We start from the raw sequence: 22418 nt of genomic DNA, 5'->3' as shown, positions 1-22418 counted from the left end.
TTAAATGCAAAATAAGAATATTTTTAAACTCAATAATTGAATAGTAGTTCACTCAAAACCTTTTTGTCAGTGCTGTTCTCTCTTATTTACAATAAATGTTAAGTACAAACCGACTGTCCAATTGACACTGTAGTTTGGTGCTTTTCCGGGCTGTCTGACTTCGGAAGACGTTATGAGGCTCATCAGTGGCTTATTCAATCGATACGGTGGTGGTAGGCCTTGTATTGTATTTTCAATTCTTCCACATACGGCGCGATACATGTGGCTTGGATTTAACAGACTGCCAAGAACGATGCTGTGGAAGTAAATAGGCTCGATGAAGTGGCTGAGGAGTGCACCTTGCACACCTAGTACGTTCCATCGAGCTATTTTATCCGAACACGACATCGTCAGCAGTCTTTGACCCTTTAACAAATGTTTTATGGGCATTCAATGATTTTATTCCCATGGAGTGAATGGATTTTTTTATGTCAACTCTTTGTGGGTTTCAATTGGGAGATATTTCAAATATTGGCCACTGAGAGGAGAAAAAAACAATGGCAGGAAGTGAATTTACGGGGAGAAACAATGACTTTCTGGCATTGGAATTTTATCAATAATAAAATTCTACTATTGGTTAAACAAAAAATAAACTGATTGAAATTGTTTAACCATCATTATACAAATTGACTTTATTACCATGAGAACGCCATCCCAAGTTTGAATTCCCTCGCTGCTCTTGACTGGGATAGTCCCCTCACCGGACTCAATTTTCGTTCTGAGCTGTCCCCGGGCACGCCTATTTGGATGCTTGTCAACAGACTCATTCTCCTCGTGGGGTGAGAAAATTCTGGCATCGCCGCAAGGGGCTGTATTTATGTATAAATGAAATTGTATGCCTGGCCTCACTCTGTAGCCCTTTTTCACTGGCTCGAGAATGGATTCCTCAGCGCGGTTGTCGGTGTAAAGGGCTAATTGCTTGTAGAGGTATTCGCAGAGACATCGGCGAGCCACTACCTCAGCGTGACAATCATTCAAAGCACCACCAGTTACACTGAGATGTTCACCGGATACACATTTCGTTCCTGGCGACAATTACAACATCTGAATATAATTGCAAGACCAGGATTCCCCACTTACTTTAATTTGTAATTAAATCGCGCCAATTGTTTAATTCACTGAACATTCTAGACTATAATTACCTGAATTTTCGGCATTTCTGTTCATTTTTAGATATTATTGGAATCATGACGTGATAAAAATTCCGAAAAATTTGCACTTTATGTAGTATTTTGAAAATCCGCAAAATAAATACAATGTCCGATCGAATTAGAATTTTTTCCTATCGAAACTGAAAAAAAATGACTCCATTCTCTTTAATCTCAAAATACGTCTCCATCAAAGTGAATATGCCCAAGCCCTTCGTCCCACTAAATTATTCTGTCTCCAGCACCAACGAACCTGTAGTAACGCAGATTAATTCAGCCTCCTGTCCCTTAGTCTGTACAATTCCAGCCAAAACCTTACGCCTAGCGTGCTGGGGTTTACTCTGCATAAGCTCCGTAAATTTCTGATTAACCATTTTGCCAATTTTATCAGCCAACATTTGTGGCAAACTCATCTGCTCATGCGGCTGTCCCAGATTTGGAAAATTTGGCATTCGCACTGGTAAGCCAGTGAGTGCCATACAAAATGTTGAACTGTGTACATTTCTCAACTTAGCAAGTGCTGCTTTGCTAGCAGCGGCTTTAGCTATTTTTTTACTCGGTCCAGTTCCCTCGAATGTCTCACCATCGATTGTCACAGCTATTGTGAATTTAGCATAACTCTCACCACTGTCTGAAACACATGTGTAAACAACTCCTGGATATAACTCATTAATCAGCGCCACTGGGCCTTTGTCAATGTACTTTCCAGCATTTTTAGGCTCTTGACTGAGTGTCTTAAATGCATTGACGAGGTGATTATCTTTCTCTGTAACGTCACTTGTAAAATCAGGCTCCAGTGTTGGTACATTCTGGCATGTATTCATTGCCTGATGTACCTCTGGTGCATTTCTAAATTGCACAATATTTCTCAGTGCCAATTCAGCGGCTGCGTGTTTAGCCATTTTTTTCGTACGGCCCTTTCCCTCGTACGTTTGTCCATCAATTTGCACTGCTATTGTAAATATGGGAGCATGAGTTGGACCTGTCTGGGACACGACTTTGTACACAGCACCGGTTTTTAATTCATTTAGGGCGCAAACTGCATTTTTCGGTTGAGGATTTTTGTGACGTTTTTTAGCTGGTGGTGCACCTAGTTGCGGAAAATGAGAAATCGGTTAGTGGGAGGATATTTCTGGAGGTGAGAAAGAAAAATTGCGAGCAGTTCAAGCACTGAGTTTTGTTAGCATTGGCGAAATGCTATGACTTTGTTAGTTGCGCTTTTATTTTTTAACGAAAAAATATTCTCAGATATTAATAATATTGTTTAGCAGTGCAATTAGTGAAATGGAATTTAATAATCAATTTTTAAAACCTGTGTAGGACATTTCAATCCATATTTTTATCAATGATCAATTTCTTTTTAAATAAAAAGCTCCAAAAACCTCTTATTATCTAATATAAAAAGTCCCCTCATTCCATTATGTCCGTGTCATCACTCGTCCACTGATTTCTTCACGCAAATCAGTAATTTCTATACTGTACACACGTAAGGCACATGTAAATGGATAAACTGTGAAAAAGAATCCCTCCCTAGTCGTTTCTCATAAACACAACAACCCCACCACGAACCAATTAATACCCCTCGTGATAATGAGCCTCTCGTGTCTATCCCCCAGTTCCCCATAAAAGCGTGACGAAGAACTCCAACAATTCAGAGCACCACTTCCCCACCACCATGTGCATCAGGCGACAAAAGCATCCCAGAGAGTGTTTTTTAAAAAATCATAATAAAAATACGTACATATGAAATTTCCAACAGCAAAAAACTGACCTTCAACGATGGGCTCAGTTGGCCTCTTGACTGCTGGCCTCGTAACATTTGTTTTTTTAATCTTGAAACAGAGATGAAAAAAGAAAACATGAATAATATATCCCCTAGGTAGCAACAGCAGGACCAAACAAATAAAACAAAATGGTAAAACTCACCCTCATTTTAGTTTGCCTCCCCTCCGATGCTGCAGCAGTGCAGCCTGCAAATACCAGAGATTCAATTCAATAAAATGTCAAATGAACCGAACATAAATTGTCAACCTCACCTTTCTGCTGTGACTGATTGTTGTTCAACAATTGTACACCATTTGACATTGTCACCGACGAATGCGTTAACACCCTCAGGTTTTATCGTGGGGGATAAAACAACAGTAAACTAATATCTGCAAAGACAAGCATTGGAGTAACACTGCACTAATGCATTGATTTTGATTATATTGCTGGGAGACAAACGAGTAACACTAGCGCCACTCTCGTACAGTAACGTTACCCCTAACCTTATTTTTCCGGTAAATTTTAAGTTTCAAATCATTGTCACGATATGTGAATGATTTTTTATCAAATAGTGTATGAACTATTGATTGTCATGTATCGGTGGGCGATTTTCAACTATTGATTGCACTTTTAATACATTAAATGGCCTTTGAAACTCACCGAAATAAGAACGAAGCGGTGAAGCGAGTGGGTTAACCACCAGGTACGTACCAACACTGAAAATGCACGACGTTAAAGCTCTATTCGGAGCCTCTCAGGGGCTACATACTGCGCATTGCGGCTACTCTTTGTGCGCAGTCGATAAGACTCAGACGAGGGGATCGAGCGGATTATACGGGGTGTATATGCACTTCCGGGGCAAGATGGGGGAGAGGGGAAGTAGCACGGAAGGATCTAAATTTTGCCTTTTATACTTTTCGAGGAGGAAAAAAAAATGAGGAGAAAATTTTTGCCGAGGGGAAACACATTGTCGGGGATTTATTATTTTCTTTTTGGAGAATCGCAGGCCCGTTGGTCAGGGAATTCGATCAATATTGGTCGATTTTCAATGGGGTGGCCTGCTCATTTGCACAATGTTAATAATTCATTTAGGACTGAAAATGCAAATTCATGCTAGGAAAATAAAGTGGATTCAATAGCGAAACGGTAGAATGGTTCAAGTGGGTTTTGAATATTGTCCAGTTTTCAATGAATATTGCGAAAACCATTGGAGACTGGCAATTTTTGTGATTACCCTTTTTGTAGAGATCCTTTCGATCTGTCAAAAAGGTCATTATGAAAATTTCGATAACTACCCCAAATTCGAAGATATTACGGGGAATGGAGGGAGCTCTTGTTTCCCCCGAACAATCGATCTGTTATTGTTGTAATCCACTGTTTCTTATATTTTTCTGCGCAACGTAAAAAATAAAAAATGCGCAAGTATGCAATGATTTCTTAAGTATCATATTTTACTACCCTCCGAATTTTTTCATAAATAATGCATTATTCTGAAATAATTAAATGTCTGCGTAAAATGAAGACCTTGGCTACTACCTGAGGCTCCAGTTTAAACGTGTAAATTATCGTTTACAACAGATAACGTTATTTATTTTACATAATTATTCTACTTCCACGAAAAAAAAATTATTTTCACTTGCACGGGCAACGTTGTGGGGCCTTTTATCATAGTTTCCAGTTGGCTTTCCACGTGACGGAATTGTTGTTGTGCAAGTCCTCCCCCAGCGATCTTGGGAGTATTCTTGAGCACTTGGAAATAAAAGAAAAATTCTGAATCGAGGGTAAGAGGATGGGGCTGAGATAATGACGTCTTACGGTCTTACGTACTGTTGACGGAGAGTTTATTACTGGTTTCTCTGTAGTTTCATTATAGCTGAATAATTACAAGAGAAATAACAAGTTTGTTTAATACCTTGGGATGAAGCTACGTTCGATAACACTTTGAGGGGTTTTCACAGTCATACAAAAAAATTAATTTTATGGAGATGACTTTTCTTGAAAGGAGTGTTATGTAGTAGAGATAGATCAGATGCAATATTATCTATATCCGCGTCACGTGTATGGAACGGAGCACTCGGCAAGTTATTTTTTTTTGTCTTATATAAATTCCAGTCGAGACATTGTGCAGAAGATAATTTTCAGGGAACTCTCGCGAATTTTCCGGAATTCCTTGGGAAATTTGAAAAGCAAAATTTATTGGTGATCAGCGCCATTCTAGTAAGCGGCCAGGACCGCCAATAATTGGTAATAAATCGGAAGAATCAGTGACACGTCCTCGAAAACATGAGCAAAAAAACCTTAACATAAATTGCAGTTAAGAAGCCGTCTTTGACGCTTTTTGTAGCGTATTTTACGTTTGATGTGCAATCGTAAATTACACGTAAAATTGCCGTAAATCCCCATTATATAAATGAAATTTACGAGTTCATATTCGTGAACTATGGTAAAACATGTTCGTGAAATATGAAAGATGAGAAACTTAAAAAAATTTGCAAGTCTTTTTGCACAGTACTACTTTCAATGACTTAATTATTGCTACAATGTTATTGTCACTGGCATGACACAATAATCGAACAATTATCACAGTTATTTTCGAGGTAATTCCATGTTCGTGTTCCCTATCGCCAGCATATTTCGTATTCGTAAATTACAGTAAAATGCGGTTAACAAAATGCCACAAAAAACAATTAAGAGGCGGAAATATCAGAATGTCATGCGTAAAGGGAACTGGTATTTTCCAACTAATGAAAATGTCAGCCATTTTAATTTTCTTTGTCATCGATGCCCCCCGAAAAAAAAGTCTACCCTCCAGTGAATAAATATTGTTTCACTTGAAAAAATAACTCATTGTCTCAATGGTTTTTCCTCAAAGCCACAGGCTAATCAAGTTCTTTTGCATAATTCTACTTTCAACGACTCAATCATTTGTACAATATTGTTATCATTGACATGACAGAGTAATCGAACAATTTTCGTAATTATTTTCAAGATAATTTGGTATTCGTGTCCACTATCGTGAGCATTTGCGTGCACTTGGAATTGATCGACATGGGTATAAAGGCGCTTCCAATAATTCAACGAGAAAACTTTAAACGTCGAAGCACTGGCATCGACATGAGGATCATCGGGGTTTCTCTAGCACTGCTGTCCCTCGTTCTCTTCGTCCGAGGGGTGAGTAGTCAATAAAAAAAAACATTCAACTCTCCGACGATCAATTTTGTCTATTTTCAGGACGACAAGGATCCGCATGGACCTATAAGAGAGAAGTGCAAAGACCAATTCGGTCTTTCCTCTGGTAATCGTCACGTGAACCTAATTATTAATTATTGTTATCGATTTTTATTAATTTTTTCTATTTTTAGACGACCTCAAGGCGGCTATGGAGGACCCCAGTGACGTTGGATGTTATATCCTGTGCTTCTTCAAGGATCTGTCCATTGTAAGGGGTTTAGGGTGCCTGGGGCTCGTCGATGCTCGTGATTTATACTCTTTGTGTTGCAGATGGATGACAGCGGGAAGTTTGATCCCGATGCGGCGCTGGATGCCATCGAGGATAGTGCCAAGGATGACGCCAAGCCGGTCCTCTCCTCGTGTGATAGTAAAGGTGATGAGATGACAGAATAAATTTCACGGGGGGAAGAATTTTTTTAGGAATATGGAAAATGAGGTGGGAAAATTTTTGTGAGCAGCAGGTGAAGCTTTCCCGTACAGAATATATTTATAAACATCGAAAATCCGTTCAACCTTTTCCAGAGAACGAATAATGAATTTTTGCCAGTGGTGCGCATATCCTTTCCCCCATGGCGTGTCGTTCCATTAATTAATTCCGTTGTGATAAGAAAAAAAAACATGTCTATTTATGAAGTTAAAAAAGTCTGCGACTACAGTTTTTCACTGTCACAAGATCTCTTGCTGATTGTTTAGCAATCGCTGTCACTTCGTAAAATTTACTGGGTCAATGGCCCATGAAATTTTTATTTGAACTACTAATGGAATATTTTTATGGTGATGCGGCAATTTCAGTAAAAAAATCTACAACTAAAGACCCTTGTGCTCGAGCATTGGAGGTGGTTACTTGTTTCAAGGAGGAAGCACCTGAAGTGAGTTACAGCGATTAAAATTAAATTTTATAAAAAAAAAAATCACTCGCCATTTTGTAACTGAAATTCATAATTATTTTTTTCAGCTTTATAAAAATTTGGGAATATTCCATCCACTGGGCTAATAGCACCAGTAAACGACGAACATGGTCCTCATTTTATCAACAATTTGAAAGTCTACAAATAGACAAAGAATATGGTCATCCAAAATATTAACATGAACGGCGTATTCTCACGCAATATCAATAAATAAAACCTCAAGAAAAATAACCAATGACTGGCATTTTCTGTCCTACTTATTTATCATACGTATTTGTACCATTCAACTGAGGCTTATTTTCGTCCATTGGAATACAATCTTCACTCTCACGTGAACAATATTTTGTCAATAAAAATTCGATTGAAACACTCAAGGAAAATCCATGCGAGAGACAGCGAAAAGGATTGAAAACGATCTGAAATTGGCAAACATCCACGAGACAAATGTCGCGTGTGTTTACAGTATTTTATTCCAAATTGGAGATATATCGTATGATGCAGTGACATCGAAAAGGCTCGAAATCGAATTCGATCTGAGTATTGATTCGACAATAGGATTTTTGCTATTTTTTATTCCTATTCCGGCAATAATTTTCAATACTTAGTTATACTATATACAGTTAATTGACATTAAGGGATAATGAAAAAATCAGTCGCCAAATAATTGGTCTAATCTGATCAGAAATTAGCGCGCCACTTCAATTGTTTCCATGACTATTTTTAATTTCCCCATTAACTTCCACAAACACTTCGAAATTATAGGTAATAAATTATACGGTTTACGGTAGCAAGATTAATTATTAGCAGCAGTCAATTGCACGTACTTTATGCACAGTCGATTATTGCTTTTCCTGTTACTCACAATGAGCGCTGTCTCGATTGCTCTAATTACCACTGCCTTATTTCTCGTTCTAGTGAGTGTATTTGTTAATTGAATTAACATCAATTCGATTAAATTTTTTCCCTTTGTTTCGCTTGGCTATTGATCCGGGGGGTATTAAGTACGATCAATTATTGCGTAAAATTGATATGAATGGAAAAATTCATTATTTAAGGTGGAGACTGATGCCGATATTCGGAGGGAATGCCGCAGGCAGACTGGCGTCTCCTGGGGTGAGTGAAGAGATTATTCCGAAGAATAATGGCGGCTGTTTACTTTGGTTTATTAATAAATGGGGGAATTAATTGTGGGAGTAATGGAATTGGATTTTAGGTGCATTGAAGACACTGCGGGCCGCGGATTTCCGGCACAACGACGAGAAACTCAAGTGTTATGTGAAATGTTTTCTGAAGAAAAATGGAATTTTCGGGGAGACGAATATTGATATTGATAAGGCACTCAGGCATCTGCCGAAGAGTGTGCAGGGAGCGTCGAAGAAAGCTTTGGAGAATTGCAGGAATGTTCGTGAGTATAAGTTTATCTAGAATAATTAAATGTTGGTTCTCGGTGGACTGAAATAGTTTCAGACTTTTATCACTTTTTTGACGTAATGGCCTATCAATCATAAAGTACTAGGGTTGTGAATTTCAAGCACTTGATTTTTTACAGCGAGCACCGATCCATGTGATAAAGCCTTTCAAGTAGTTAAATGCTTCTTTAAGGCAGAACCACAGGTAACGCAGGTGAAAATATTTTCCACGATTCTATATTAACGAGAATGATTTTATTTCAGATAATGAGAAGTGTACCATTCGTGTAGGTAACGATTGGCAGGGGACAATCGAGGAAAATCGTTTCACTAGATCAACTCGTTGGTGATTAATAAATGAAGGCTCCTAATCTTTCTGCACGAGAATAAAATAAAATAACATTCAAATAAATCACTCGTCCATGATTTTTTTTAATTCAATTTTATTGGGAAAATTCAGAAATGAATTTTTCCGGGAGCTTTCTGACCAACCTGTGGTTAGAAAATTCCTAGTTTGTCGATTTACCGACTAGTTCCGCTCGATTCCTGTGAATTTATTTCCTCGAGGCGTACGAGAGGTGGGGGTACGATAGCGAGACCACCGCAATTCCTTATCGGGTGAAAATTCTGTGTTTTTTGTCATTGTTGGGAAAATAGTAGAGAAGTTATTCATTTTCGGGTGTTGGTATAACGACGCGATAGAGCTTTTCGGGAGAATTTTTTTACGATCAGGAAAAAGAAAGTATTATTATCAGGGTGGCTTGTTGCAATAATTCTTCCCAAAAAATCGGGAAAAAATCAATTTACATGGCAAAGGTCACGAGTCAGCCACATTTCACTGCAATGTCCCCCTACCCACTTCCTTTTTATTTCTATTCCCCCGAAAATTTGGCTCGCAGTAACGTGCCAAATAACTTCTGCTTGAAACACAGCGAAAAGTTTTTGGACAAGTGAATGAGAATCTAACGTCTGAATTCCACTATTCAGTCCTCGAGTATCAAAAACTTAGGGTCAAGGACGTTGAAAAATATCGGAAAAGTCCGAGGTTTAATTCTAAAATTGGTGAATACCATTTACCGGATAAAACTGTGCAATATCAGTCTAATAATTTCACATTCACCCTCACTTTAACGATATTCGAAGTAATTTTAAAGTGAATTAAAGATGAATTGAGGGATCAAGTTACGCAAATCAGATGGCGTTTTCACCGAAGGAAATTGTTTCCAGTCGCCTGGCGTCTTTCCAATGACGTGTTCCCTGCTTCTTCCTGGCGGACCTATAAATCGGTCCTGGCCAGAAACTGGTGGATGAGAATTTTCCGGATTTCACCGCAACTGGAGCTGAAGATTTAAAAAATATTCCCCGTTATTTATTACACGGAGAAAATTATTCTGCTGAATTCAGGAAAATTCTGATCCGATAATATTTCTCATATCCCTTCATTTTATTAAATAAGAAAATTCTCCACAATTGAATTTAGCGGATGGAAATTCCTTGCGAATTAATCTGTGTTTTAATAATGTTTCCGCTTTAACATATCGGTGTTTTCCCATCGATAAATATATCTTCCTGCCTCCTGCAAATATCAAAAGGCTACTCTACCCACAGACTCACGTGAATTCTTAAAAAAAATTTCGAGATTAATCCTCAACATGTTAAAACGAGTGAAAAAACTCAACGTTCAATCAGACTGTCATCCGCACCAAACCATCGGTGCATCATAAAAGATTTGCATTGCATGAATGTTTGTTTTTTGTTGTTTTACCTAAAAAAAAGAATATATCCACACTAGGTATTCATACACAGTGAGACGTGCAAAACAAATTGGAGGTTTTTGAAGGATAGATTGAACCAACGTGAAACATTCGAATTTTCGTTTCAGTATTTCTGGTATTGGTGGGATATACACCAGAGGGAATCCGTCGTTATGAGAGAGACGGAGTGCCCGAGGATATCCCTTTTCTACACAATGGAAAAATCCGGGTGTGATATTCACGGATATTCGAAGGGTTTATTAATATTCCTGTGCCTCTCCATTCAATAAAATCTAATATAAAAATTCACTGACTCATTTTCCTATTCGCACCTCTATTTATTCATGTGCCACTGAGTGAACTTCGATGGAATAAATCATGAGAATGACGGACGTGACGATGTTTGAAGATGGGATAATCGAAGGCGCAATGATTCCATTACGTTTCATGGGATATTTTACGGAGTTGCGACTGCGAATTGTGAATGGCAGAGCGAATGTCACGTGTGCGCTTCTATCATAAATATCACGGAATATTTACGGGAGTTTATGTTTAACCGTATGACGAAGGGACATTGCTATTGCAATTTTTCCATCGAGGGGAGGGGGCATATTGGCCCTCACGTGAATTATGTCTGATGCGATATAATTCCGGTACAAGAGAATAAACATCGAATTACGCCTACTGCTGGTTTTGTAAAGTGGAGTATGGTCTGGCTGTTTGTACTCCAGTTTCACTACTCTCCCATCACCAGAAAACATTTCTATCCTCTCCCTGTACCCGCTCGGTGGACAGCTCGGACGTCGCTCGTGCATACGACTCTCTCGCCCAGTAATAACACGTTTCTGGGTATGGACTTTGTATACAATACCGCCAGTCTCTCACACCCATCAACAATTGTCTCTGTGTTTAACATGATACCGTTGGTATATGCCACTCATTCGGCGGACTGTGAGAATGAAAAAAAAATTAACACTGCGATGCATGTGAAATCCATCCCGCTGACTGAATGAGGAAATTTTCCACAATGAGAGGGTTGATGATACATCATTGTTATGATAATTAGGGCTTTTAGTTTGATTTCTCCAAGGGCTTACGAAGTTTCACTCCTAAAATTAATTTAAATTCCTAAAAATTATTCTATTGTTCTACGAACTTTCAAAAATTTGTTTCGCCCGTCTTCAGAAAACTTGAGAGCAATGAAATTATCAGAATCCCCCGAATCCCATTTAACCCCAGGTCCATGTCCAGGAGAAATATCGAGCGAATTTATCAGTGAAAAATTTAAAAACACATTAACACTAATGGCACTCGGAAACAATCTACGAGACGTCTGGATTTTGGTCGTATAATGCGATATTCAAGTCAGGACATATGGTAAATCCCGCGCATGGTTTGGAATCCGATCGTCCCACTAGTGGGGTTATCCTCCCGCATCCAACACAACCGTTCGGGTTATATGGGATGATAGAGAGCATCAAGCGTTGCACCTCGTCATTCCCCTGTGGGTTGGACACCCGGTGCTTTATTGGTAGTGGATTCTACTGTGCGTACCTCACACACCTTATTACACCCCTGAGAATTCCTACAATTCACTTTGTATTTTACACCTGGTAATAACACGTTTAGTGAACTGTTGAAAAATTAGTCTTTAAATTGCGGGTTGAAAAATATTATTCGGAGATGTCCAGGAGAATCTTCCCAAGATTATTCCAGTTATTTGGCTTTTTCGTGATCCAAAACTAATAAGTCATCATTCGGCTTCAGTAAATATCTATTCATACTATTTCATGTGAATAAAAATGCAAATAAAAGTCAAGTTTAGGATACATAAAAAAATTCAAGGGGTGTCTTTTAAGAAGAGCTTTTTACCCCACCTTGGAGCCCCCAAACACCAGTGAATTTGGTACTTTTTTTCCAGCGTCACGATTTTATGGCAGTGGGGGGTAGTATAAATGCATTCTTATCCATCGTATTAGGGAGCGATAGCTGGAGGGGAAGGAATAGCCCAGCAAATTATTGAGAATATATCAGGGTCACACAGGCATAACTCAAGTAGTCTAAAAATTTCAGGCTCAACATTCCCTTCTCCCCCTCCCCCCTCAGAGATATTGATGTATCGTTATTGTCGGAATAAGATATTTCCCCCAGTATATATCTTGGGGAAGAATTATCCTCGACTACATTCATCGCTCAATTTTTTGGACCCGAATGAATAAATAAAATACAAAGTCGGAAAAAATGTAATTACAAAGTGGAAAAATTCCAGGACAAATATGAGGGCAGAGGTGGAACGCCGTTGGAATGGAATTCTGTAGGGGAAAAAAAACACGAAAAAAAAGTCAAGTAGAGGAAAAGAAGAGAGAGCTGTGAAGAAAGAAAAATGAGAATTGAGTGGGAACGAATCCGAGTCCGGCTGTGGACTTGTCGGGGCTTTCTCTGCCTCCCGGAGAGACGTCCTCTCCTAGCAGTTTAACATTTAAATTGCACGTACCAGTGCTGAGGGGAGGGGGCTGAGATAGAGGCCCGACGAGTGTGCGGTTAAACTGGCGCCATCATCCTGAGACCCCTGGAATTGACTTTAATCGCGGCCTCTGGAGCTTCGTTAATAAAGTTTTAATTGGGATTCGCACGACGGTGGGAAAAATTAGCTGGCCGTTGATCATGCCAAGTTTTAAGAAGATCTGTATGGGATCCAAGGACTAGCTGGTGTCATTTCAATCCGGAAAATTGGAAAATTGCATTTGTGTAACATACAGCTACTAAGGATAAGAGAAAATTGTTTGAATTCATAACCGGAATTTTTTTAGAAAATTTTTCCTGTGTATCAGGTGAATTTCACGATTGATGGCGAAAATATTCATTTACAATTGGAAAAATAATTTGTTGGATATCATTGGCCACTAATACATCCACATATGTAAAGAATGAGAGATTATTTAAATTAAAAATTGGATTGCATCGTGGAAATGGAAATGGTACAGCGAAGGTGAAGACGATAATGGATGAAAATCGCGGAATGTGAGGATAAATCGTCCCTGGGTTTTTCCGCTTAAATTTCCATCCTGACAGATCAGTGATTTTGAGCGATGATGCTCGAAAAAAAGAGAAGACCGAAAGCAACGCAGACATCTTCACGCCCCTCTTATCATCGTTGTTTTGCCACAAAACAAGAGAGCAACAAAACCAATGTCAATTAAAAAATCTCAGTCCTGCCTACACCAAACTCTCTAGCCTCGGCTTTATTTTAATTTACAGAAAAAAAAAATTCTGGGTTTCAGCATGTGTGATCATTGCGCGTGAGTAGATCAAAGCAAATATATCAGCCCCGGGCTTTCAATATTTTTGTTTGTCATTCGTATCAACAGAAAAGTTAGCGGCCAGAAGGGCTACTCGGGACAAGTTACGTGCCGATGCGATGGGTATGTGCAGTAGAATTCATCAAAATAACTAAAACAATGTTGAATTTCACAGCGGCGAATGTACGAGAATACAGATTTCAAAGAATACTCTCCCGTGTTTGTTTCCATTGTGATATATTTTTTCAATCACAAGCTACGTAGGAAAAATAACGAACAATTATATTTCATTGTCATCCTTCGCAACATTCGCACTGACATCAGAATTTTCCTTAAAAATACCGGAAATTCAATTATCTTTTATACTTCAAATTAAATTTCATTGCAACTATTATTTATAATTAATATTTGACGATTAATTGTCATTTTGAGTGGCATCTCTCGTCAGTAGACCTTTAACACTGGGCGACATTAAAGATATAAATCATCCGATTTGTATTATTTCCTTCCAGAAACGGGAAGAAAGAGCTGCCGAAGGAGAAGAGCAACGGCGGCTGTTGCGGTGGTAAGAAGTAAGTAACATCGAAACTCAAATCGACAAAATTGTCTCGCTGGGGTATTTTTTTCCCCCAGTCATACAGCTTAAACTGCCACACACCCTGAACTCTTTGCTCAGGGAAATGGGTCAGTTCAGACGGGAGTGAAAGCGAAAAGTCGCTATCGCCCTACGGTGATGTGGTGGGGTAGGGGAGGATTGGGGTTCGGGAAGGTCAAGTCTTGGGGGAATGCTTGGGGAATTGTAATGCGTTAAAAATCGAACGATTGACCGACACAGGGAGAGAAAACACGAGGACGATGGGGCCAAGTGTTGTGCCGGCATGAGGGTTGAGGCTGTTGGAGGCTGTGGAGGGAATGCTAAAGTGGATAAGCCAAGGGTGGAAAGGAAGAGTTGCTGCAAACGTTCAGGTGAATTGGATCAGTTCCGAATCCCATATTTTCTCTGTTATTCCTGTTTAATTATCGAGTGATACTCCACGTGGATTTAAAATCCCATTATTTTTTTTAACTAAAAGATTTTTAACACATTTTTGTTGGGAATATTTTCATTTTTATCCACAATATCAACGCTTTTATCGGCGGTTTGTCACGTTTGTGCAGGAAAAGCTCATTGCAATTGCTTTGTAGCCATTTTAAATTTTATTAATTCCGCTGACAATGAGTACCACTAGGGGCGTAATAAAAAAATTTGAGAGACTTTCACGGACGATTAGAGTACCTGAATGTTTGCAGCGACTATTGAAAAAAAATCTACACCAGAAATATCAACTTTTTTCATTGATTTTCAGAGTAAGGGAGACCAGCGGGTCTTGCAAGCCCGAGTGCTGTGGTGGGAGGGGGCAGAAGAAGTAAATTCTAAGGACATCCGAAAATTGACCATTTGATTTCATTCGATGAAGACATAAATAAATTCATGTACCAAATCAATAAATCCACACATGGAATGAAGAATTAAGCTCTCGTTACAGTGATCTATACCTTCTCCCCCTACTTTTTACAACCAAATCTCTTATGATTCGATCCGCAAGACTGATTTTTCGGTAATGAATAAATTAAACAAATCATTTAGTATCAGTTGATCGCGGTGTTTATTATCACTACATCATCTGGAGCGTTAAATCGAATGGCTGACGGCACTTGGAAGATACTTCGATGATGCAACACTCGTGTTGAGCTGTATTCCGTGACTACTAAGCACACGGGTCTGTAAGTAACTCAAGTGCAGACAACTAAAAGCTGTACATCAACCGTTCAAGTCAAGTGGCCTCACACGTACAGTTTAACCATCGAACGGAGATAGTGACGGGGGGCTGTGGAGCAACGAGGGGGGTAGGAGGAGGAGGAGGAGGTAAAAGGTACGGAGGAAGAGAAGTTGTGCCGGCAATGAAGTAATAACCGTAATAACGAGGATGAGCCCATCGTGGCATGCGCGAGTCAAGCCAGGGATTCGTAGCTCGGTTGGATAAAGATTAAACTGAGGTTTCCTCTCTTGCCACTGGGTTTTGCTATCCGTGTCTAATGGAGATGTACCTCTGGAGAGTTCATTCATTCTCGGCGATGCACGAGGCACAGAGAACGGAGAATAAATGCTGTTGGAGGGATGAAATGGAGAGATTTAGGAGAATTGTCTTCTGTCTTTGTTGGAGAATTTTCATGACTTTTGTTAGGGTTAGGGAAAGAATTGCCTGAGTGGGGGGAGAAATTTTTGGAGATGAATATTGCGATTATTTCAATTCTCGAAAGGTTATTTTTATTTGAAGAACTGAAAAAAATTGGACTTTCGAAAATGGGGGGAGAATTAGTCGTCTCCGGGAGAATTTATCTTCTGATCTTTCTGGGTCAGGAAAAAGCTCTTCAGAATAATCTTTGGAAGATTCCGCTAAAGATTTCTAAAGGGCATTGCAAAGACAAATATTTTTTCCAAGGGCTCCGTAATTTTAACTGAATTTTTCTCTCTGAAGCGGAATTTTTCTTTGGCTCTCACTTCCCGACGCAATTCTATTGAATTAATGGCTTCTTAGGATTTGTCAAAGCTTTTTGATCGCAATTTCGGAATGACTCAAGTCCGATTGAATATTTTTCATGAGAGAATTCCGACAGTCGGTGGGGTTGTCACGGGTATTGCACATATCGGATTGAAGTGAGAGAAATGAACAAGGGGATGCCAGTGAGATAAAAAGAGCAGCGCTGGGATTGGAGAGAGAGAGAGAGGTGGGTGTAAGGGCTGAATGTGCGTGGGTAAATAAAGCGCGCAAGCGCCAACCAACTGACGAGCTTTTCAGCCACGCGGCGGCAGTCCGTCTCAAACCGCGAAACTCCCGCCTTAGGACTAGAACAATATCAACGGGAATATTGTCGTGTTGTGATGGTAATAATTATCAAAATTCATGATTATTGATAATGTTTTTAATTCAAAAGTTACGGTCTCATTGGATTTTTCGTTGAGGTGGATTGTGACTGGATTAATTGCCAGTGAATTGATTTAACGCACTCTGTGATTGTTCAATGTGCTATATCGTGTGAATATAAGGTGCTGTACCGAAATTTTTCAACCACGAAGAGAGAAAAGAATTTAATTTAATTTTCAGTGGGTTGGAAGGTGAATTTTTTGCAAGGTAAAAGAAAGTTGAAAAAGTTATTTCTCTGGATTTTCCCTTGTCTCAACTCAGTTAAAACCCCAGTGTTCAATTTTTTTTCCCTACTCCTTCGTGGCGAAATCAGTGGGTAATTGAAGACGAAGGAGGGAAAAATTTTCACTGTGGAAATTTAATTCTATTGCAAAGTTTTCCCTTCTTTTTTTCTTGTGGCAATTTTTTTTTTTCTTCGTTTTTTTCGCACTCGCTTTCTCGACCCCCAATGTTTTTACGAGGCTTGTGAGTCGAATAAGCCAACACAAAGTGACATAAAATTGTTTTACGGTGTGAAGTGAAACATGTGGGGGAGGAATTTAAGGGGCGGGTATGGGTAAATTCCCGGACTTGCCATGATTAAACGCCTAATCAACGGTTGAAACGGCAGTGGTCAGTTTTCACTGTTATTTCCTGATAAAAAATTAAGTAGTTGAAATTGGTGAAGGGGTAGGGGAACATTGGGCAAAATTTAAAATAGGATTATTGAGAAATTTAGGAGCAAAAAATAGGAAAATGGCTACAAAAGTGGCCGTTAAGTCAAACATCTCTTTGTGCTGTGTAAAAGACTGGTTAAACGTTTGTATTTAATTTTTTTTTTCAGTTCCAAAAAAAATTCTGACGGACAGAATTTAATTCTATTGTAAAGTATTTAGTTTTTTTCTTGTGAAGATTTTTTTCATTCTCCCGGGCTTCTTCTTTCTATTCGAAATGTTTTTACGAGACCTGTCAGTCGAATGAGCCGGCAAAAAGTAACATGAAATTGTTTTACGGTGCCAAGAGAACCACGTAGGGAGGACTTTAAGGGATGTGTGCGGTTAACACCTTTGAATTACGATAGTCAAGGGCAAAAGTACCAGTTAAATCTCAGTATTGTGTGTGGTAAAAATAACGAGTAATTTCAGACGAATGTGGGAAAAGCACTGACATCGAAAATTTAATTTTATCGCTGTTTCCAGTATTCTCTTTTTCATGTGAAGATTTTTGTTCCTTTTCAATTATCCTCTTTTTCTATTCCAAATATTTTTACGTGACTTTTAGGGCTGATAAGTCTGGCAAAAAGTGACGTAAAATTTTTTTACTGCGGGGGGAGAGGGGTGTAGAGAGAACTTTAAGAGGTATGTGCGGTTAACTTGTCTGAATTACGATTCTCAAGCCGAAAATCGCCGGATCAGGAGGTATTGACGTCGTCGTAAAGGGTGAACACCGCTGGTACACACGCTCCAATGTCGTAAAATGCAGTTTTACGTTCAGAAATATATCGTGACCCTAATTCAAGGCAACTCACCCCACAATCTAACCCCTTCGCGATTACCGGAATGTGATAGATAAACAATTGGAATGATTCTCGGAAAAACAACCCATATACACTTTCATTTTTTTAATATATTCCCTCCTGAAAAGTAAATTTCATCATTCATAGCCCTTCATCAACTCAAAGTTCTCCATTTATTGACATGAATTGCAGTTTTTTATCGATCAAAGGAGAAGCCATTCGCTCGTTCGCTCCAATGTCTTCTATCCACTTTTATGCGGAGCAGTAAAACTTTTTTCTATGAATTTTTCTTCCTCATAAAAAGTCCACAAGAATTTGTGAAAATCGCCGAGTGTTTTTTTGATCCATAGAGTGAGCGTTCAGTGTGATGAAATCAAAGGGCATTCTATTTTATTTAATTCGTCAGCTTTTTTTTTTATTCTGCGAACAAGTAGTTTCTTCTTTGACGGATGATGGGAGCCATTTACATTATTTTTAGGAGTATGGAGAATTTTCTTTATAACTTCATCGTAAAGTCTCGCTGCCTTTTATCATGAAAAGTTGAGGGTTTTGAAAGTACAAAATTTTCCCGGTTGTGAAGTTCATGAGATGGAAAATTGTGAGTGGCTGATAAAAAATTCTGGAAAATTTCACTCGAGTTGAATTATATTTTGAAAGTATAAATGTAAATCCGCTCATTGCCGTGAATTTAATTCTGAAATTTGTTGAAAATCTGCAGAAGCAAATGAATGTTTTGTTCATGAAAAATTTTTAATTTTCCACCAGTACTGAGGTTCTTTATTTTACTCACTGGGTTTTATTCCCATAAAAATTCACGATGTCCTATGTCGATCCCCTGAACGAATCAGTAATTTTTACTGAATATTTCAGCGAAAAAAAAATCAGAAGTCCCACACGACAAATGGAGACAATTTACCGGCATCCTGCCTCCATCCCCGTTAATCCTCACTTTTCTTTGCTGTTGTAATACCACCTCCAAACATCCCCTCGAATTCACAGGAAGATGATCCCCTGATTCTTACGAAATTCCGTCTGTCCCCTCGCCAGCCACTACATCAATCCCCTGATGCCCAACGTATCCACTTCAGACACATCGACTTCACCCGGGGGATGTGTCCTTCCTACCTTTTTCTATACCCCCCCCCCCCACCCCAGTCCCACAGTTTCGTCTGCCATTGGATATCCCACTGGGGGATAAACTTTATCTCACTTAATTGGCTCCTTAATTCCCTAATTACGGGTACAAGAATACCCTGTCCTGAGATAGACACTCGACTACTCTCCAGTTTCCCCCATCATTTATACTATTTCTCATGATTCATTGCACTTGCGTTCAGTGGAGGTTTATGTACCACCACTGATTTAGCAATTCAAATTGCCGTGGCTCAGAATTTAATCCTGTATGAAAAAGTTTATTTGGAATTTAAGCCAGGGGATATTTGTTGACTGCCTATTATAACACTGAGCTTTTGAAAAATTTTTGTTGTTTCTGACGCACACAGTGAGAACAGTTGGATAAAAATAATCTTGAAAATTTACGGTAAATTTTGTTGTACGAATGATAATCGCATTGTAGATTTACCTAGATAAATAAAATTAACTGAAGTGATGGAGGAAAATTTAAAGTTCTCCATGAAAATTTAAATTTGCGAATAATTATTTTACTGATACTAATCCACTTACTCCCGGTGTTGATAATTTTTAATGAATTTTCTGGTGCAATTAATGTCGTAGTTCTGAAAGTGTTCAATCCTCTCAGCGTGATATCCAGCAATTTTTATTGGAAAATCCCTCCAGAAATTGTCACCTCCCTGTCCTCTCTCCCTTCTCCCTCTCCCCTATGACTTCTCAGGTTGTCAAGGAAGAACGATTAAAAAAGTTAGAGTTGGGTATCCCCTGGCAGGTTGAAACTTCGGTGCCAGCGCGATTTCCCTCGGTGCGGAATAAAGGGGGGAAAAAAGAATTGAGAAAAATAAAAAAAAAAAAAACGTATGAGAGCGATGATAGGCAAAAAGCACATTGTCAGTTAGATAGGGTCGGCTGAGTGGATGTCCCTCTCTTTGCGGAGTAAAGACCAGACTTTTAAATCTAAAAACTTGAAATTGTTTCGTTTTATCGAAAACTCTCGCCAAGATGAACATTCCCTTTATTTGGTAAACCCTTTCTCCCGTACAATATCATTTTTTTTTGCCCTTTTGTTTCCTCTTTTGCGTGTGTTCCGGGGAGAATAAACTCATGGAGAATGACACGAAAAAGTTTACTCGCGAATGGGGGAGAGTTTCGGAGAAAAGTGAAAGCCAGTGGCGGCTTTTTTTTTTTTTGCAACGACGAACGAAAAAAAGTGAATTAAAATGGCCACTTTGTTTTACCTGCTTGCCTCGTCAAGGCATTAATTAAATATTTAAGAAATAATGTCGCTAAGAGAGGTTAATAAACCTGGATCATGGTTGTAATGGAAATTTACTTGACAGGAAATAATGTTTCACAGCATTATAACGAGTGAAAAAAATGAAAGTAGCGCATATTCAATTCGTTCGCAAATAAAATATTAATATCAAATAATTTTTAATATTTTAGTCTTTGATGAGATAATTTTCTTGGGCAAAAGAGTCTGCAATAAGAGGATGAAGTTATTCTCGTCCTTTGAACTCCAGAGGTTTTCCTGTATTCATTCAATAGAAAAGTCTCTGATTGAAGATCCGCCTGGTCGAGGCTTTTAGTCCTTCTAGACTTTTTCTTAGCTCTAGGGGCAGAAAAAAAATTTGCAAGTCACTTTGTGACATGCTATGCACACTCGAATTGAGACCAGGCCAAAGTTATAAATGTCTCCTTCAAACAGGAATAGAATTTTTCGCAAAAACTTCTCTGCGTATGGCAGTACAACATTAGCAGGTTATTTAGTCCTCTGGGTGCCCTCGAAAGAGGACTAAATCCATAATTATTGGATGTTAACCATGAAATATAACTGAATACAGTTTTTTATGTGATGAACACCTAAAAAAGTTGGAAATCATCCTAAAGTGCTCCTCTATTAATGAATAATTCATAGAAAAATCCATAATTATTGCGCTCCCTCCGAGTCCCGCACTAATTAGTCGTACAATTTTGATGAATCCAGACAGGAAGTTGCCCATTGGGGCAGTGATCAACCTGCTGTGTCCCCAGGAGATCGGCAGGAGAATTTTTCATTATTAGAACGTAAGAGTTATCAAACTTCCATCAGGAGGTGACTAAAAAACATCTGCGATAATTCCCTGGCGATTAAAAAAAAAGTCCTCGTGTATCGAACAAACTTTCCAACTCCATTGTCTCAACTTTTTGTACTTTTTCGAATTTCCAATCGGCCTAAAAGTTCATCATCGGAATGTCCTTTGAAGTACATCCCGAGCTTTTACCTACCCCAGGGAAATGCACCGTCTCTTTCTTCAACTCGAGTACTGGATTTTCCACTGTACGAAATATAAAACATTTGTCGATAGTTATATATATAAGTGAACAATGTTTCAAATATTTCAGACTGCTTTCTCGTTGTGCCCGGGGTGCCTTCATGCTCGTAAGTGGTTTTTGAATGATAACCCCTTTTTCTGGTCATTTGTTCTAGCCAATTCTGATGACCCAGTTCATCGTTGAGTGGAAAATATTGACAGGGCTATTTCATCTTGACTTTAAAAACAGAATATTTTTATTTCCGTCTGCGGAGAGAGAAAATTTCGATAAAAATCATCCCACCGTTCTGTAAAAATCTATCGCAATCATTTATATTAAATTTTGATTTTTATCTACATAAAAATATTAATCTGAGTAATCTAATTTATTATACGTCGGAAAAAAAAATTTCCAACCCAGAATAAAAATAAGTCATCAGTAAAATCAGTTTTTATCATCAAGGGAGGAGCACAACTCTACGATTTATTGAAAGCCACCCAATTCCAACCATTCCAACGTCTTTTCTCCTAATAAATGTTATTTTTCTTTTATATCCCGGAAAATCGATCTCCAAATGATAATCCTGCACTTCGTTCATGTGTCCCGATCAATTCGAATGACCCAGTTCTCCTGGAATGGCTAAATGCCCTCAAAAATAAGTAATGAAGCTCTCTGGTTCGGAATTTTTCGTGAAATTGGAAGCAATCGAGTGAAATTCCTGGCTTGCAGGTGGCACGGAATTTCGCGCTCGAGGTTGTTGTTGCTGTAGGAGCTTGGATTCCAATTGGTGATGAATGAGTTTATGAGGGGTTAAACTAGGCTCCCGAGGGGGTGAGAGAGGGATAGGAGAAGTTCATCGGATAAACTGGCCCACCCAGGCAGAGGAGGTAGGGATTCGATCCATTGATTTGAAATCCATGATATCGAATCCGTTCTATAGTACTTATTCTGCTCTAGTAGCCATCGCTCGTAATTACAT

At 38.8% G+C, this 22418-nt stretch overlaps 4 protein-coding genes across 10 annotated transcripts in view; 3 read left to right on the top strand and 1 right to left on the bottom strand.

The window, feature by feature from the left end:
• LOC135163569 (double-stranded RNA-specific editase Adar) overlaps positions 1-22418 on the bottom strand; it is a 105583-nt gene that overhangs the window by 3649 nt on the left and 79516 nt on the right. Inside the window, exons 1-7 of one of the 3 annotated variants that reach the window (XM_064123111.1) lie at positions 3612-3751; positions 3224-3340; positions 3114-3157; positions 2929-3019; positions 1441-2277; positions 679-1064; positions 111-405 (exon numbers count right to left, since the gene is read on the bottom strand). In XM_064123111.1, the coding sequence (XP_063979181.1) occupies positions 111-405; positions 679-1064; positions 1441-2277; positions 2929-3019; positions 3114-3157; positions 3224-3272 (1702 nt within the window). In that variant the 5' untranslated portion in view covers positions 3273-3340; positions 3612-3751. Of the gene's footprint in view, positions 1-110; positions 406-678; positions 1065-1440; positions 2278-2928; positions 3020-3113; positions 3158-3223; positions 3341-3611; positions 3752-22418 lie in introns of those variants that run through there. The other 2 variants (XM_064123114.1, XM_064123113.1) reach the window with 2 other exon arrangements.
• LOC135163390 (uncharacterized) lies at positions 4578-7325 on the top strand. The gene is made up of 7 exons (XM_064122789.1): positions 4578-4732; positions 5941-6122; positions 6183-6246; positions 6314-6390; positions 6453-6555; positions 6975-7051; positions 7138-7325. Exons 2-7 carry the CDS (start codon positions 6000-6002, stop codon positions 7174-7176), a joined length of 483 nt encoding a protein of 160 aa, XP_063978859.1. The 5' UTR covers positions 4578-4732; positions 5941-5999; the 3' UTR covers positions 7177-7325.
• Positions 7786-8902, top strand: LOC135163391 (general odorant-binding protein 56d-like). The gene is made up of 5 exons (XM_064122790.1): positions 7786-8004; positions 8146-8203; positions 8304-8495; positions 8640-8704; positions 8764-8902. The coding sequence occupies exons 1-5, from the start codon at positions 7918-7920 to the stop codon at positions 8788-8790; spliced, it is 429 nt and encodes a 142-aa protein (XP_063978860.1). The 5' UTR covers positions 7786-7917; the 3' UTR covers positions 8791-8902.
• LOC135164149 (dopamine receptor 2-like) overlaps positions 16425-22418 on the top strand; it is a 70813-nt gene continuing 64819 nt past the window's right edge. For all 5 annotated transcript variants that reach the window (XR_010299235.1, XR_010299234.1, XR_010299236.1 and 2 more), the window contains exon 1: positions 16425-16725. The gene's annotated coding sequence lies outside the window, so the exon portion shown is untranslated. The remainder of the gene's footprint in view (positions 16726-22418) is intronic.

This window comes from Diachasmimorpha longicaudata, chromosome 6 (assembly GCF_034640455.1).
Source record: "Diachasmimorpha longicaudata isolate KC_UGA_2023 chromosome 6, iyDiaLong2, whole genome shotgun sequence".
In the NCBI taxonomy this organism is placed as follows: Eukaryota; Metazoa; Arthropoda; class Insecta; order Hymenoptera; family Braconidae; genus Diachasmimorpha; species Diachasmimorpha longicaudata.
The sequence above is the reverse complement of the archived record's forward strand: the minus strand, read 5'-3'. Positions and strand labels throughout refer to the sequence as shown.

Bases quoted from the DNA above. Each gene is read 5' to 3' on its own strand.
- LOC135163390 (XM_064122789.1), top strand. From the start codon at position 6,000: ATGGGTATAAAGGCGCTTCCAATAATTCAACGAGAAAACTTTAAACGT. The intron at 6,123-6,182 runs GTGAGTAGTCAA...GTCTATTTTCAG, and splicing joins TCGTTCTCTTCGTCCGAGGG to GACGACAAGGATCCGCATGG. The intron at 6,391-6,452 runs GTAAGGGGTTTA...TTTGTGTTGCAG, and splicing joins TCTTCAAGGATCTGTCCATT to ATGGATGACAGCGGGAAGTT.
- LOC135163391 (XM_064122790.1), top strand. From the start codon at position 7,918: ATGCACAGTCGATTATTGCTTTTCCTGTTACTCACAATGAGCGCTGTC. The intron at 8,005-8,145 runs GTGAGTGTATTT...TCATTATTTAAG, and splicing joins CTGCCTTATTTCTCGTTCTA to GTGGAGACTGATGCCGATAT. The intron at 8,705-8,763 runs GTAACGCAGGTG...ATTTTATTTCAG, and splicing joins TCTTTAAGGCAGAACCACAG to ATAATGAGAAGTGTACCATT.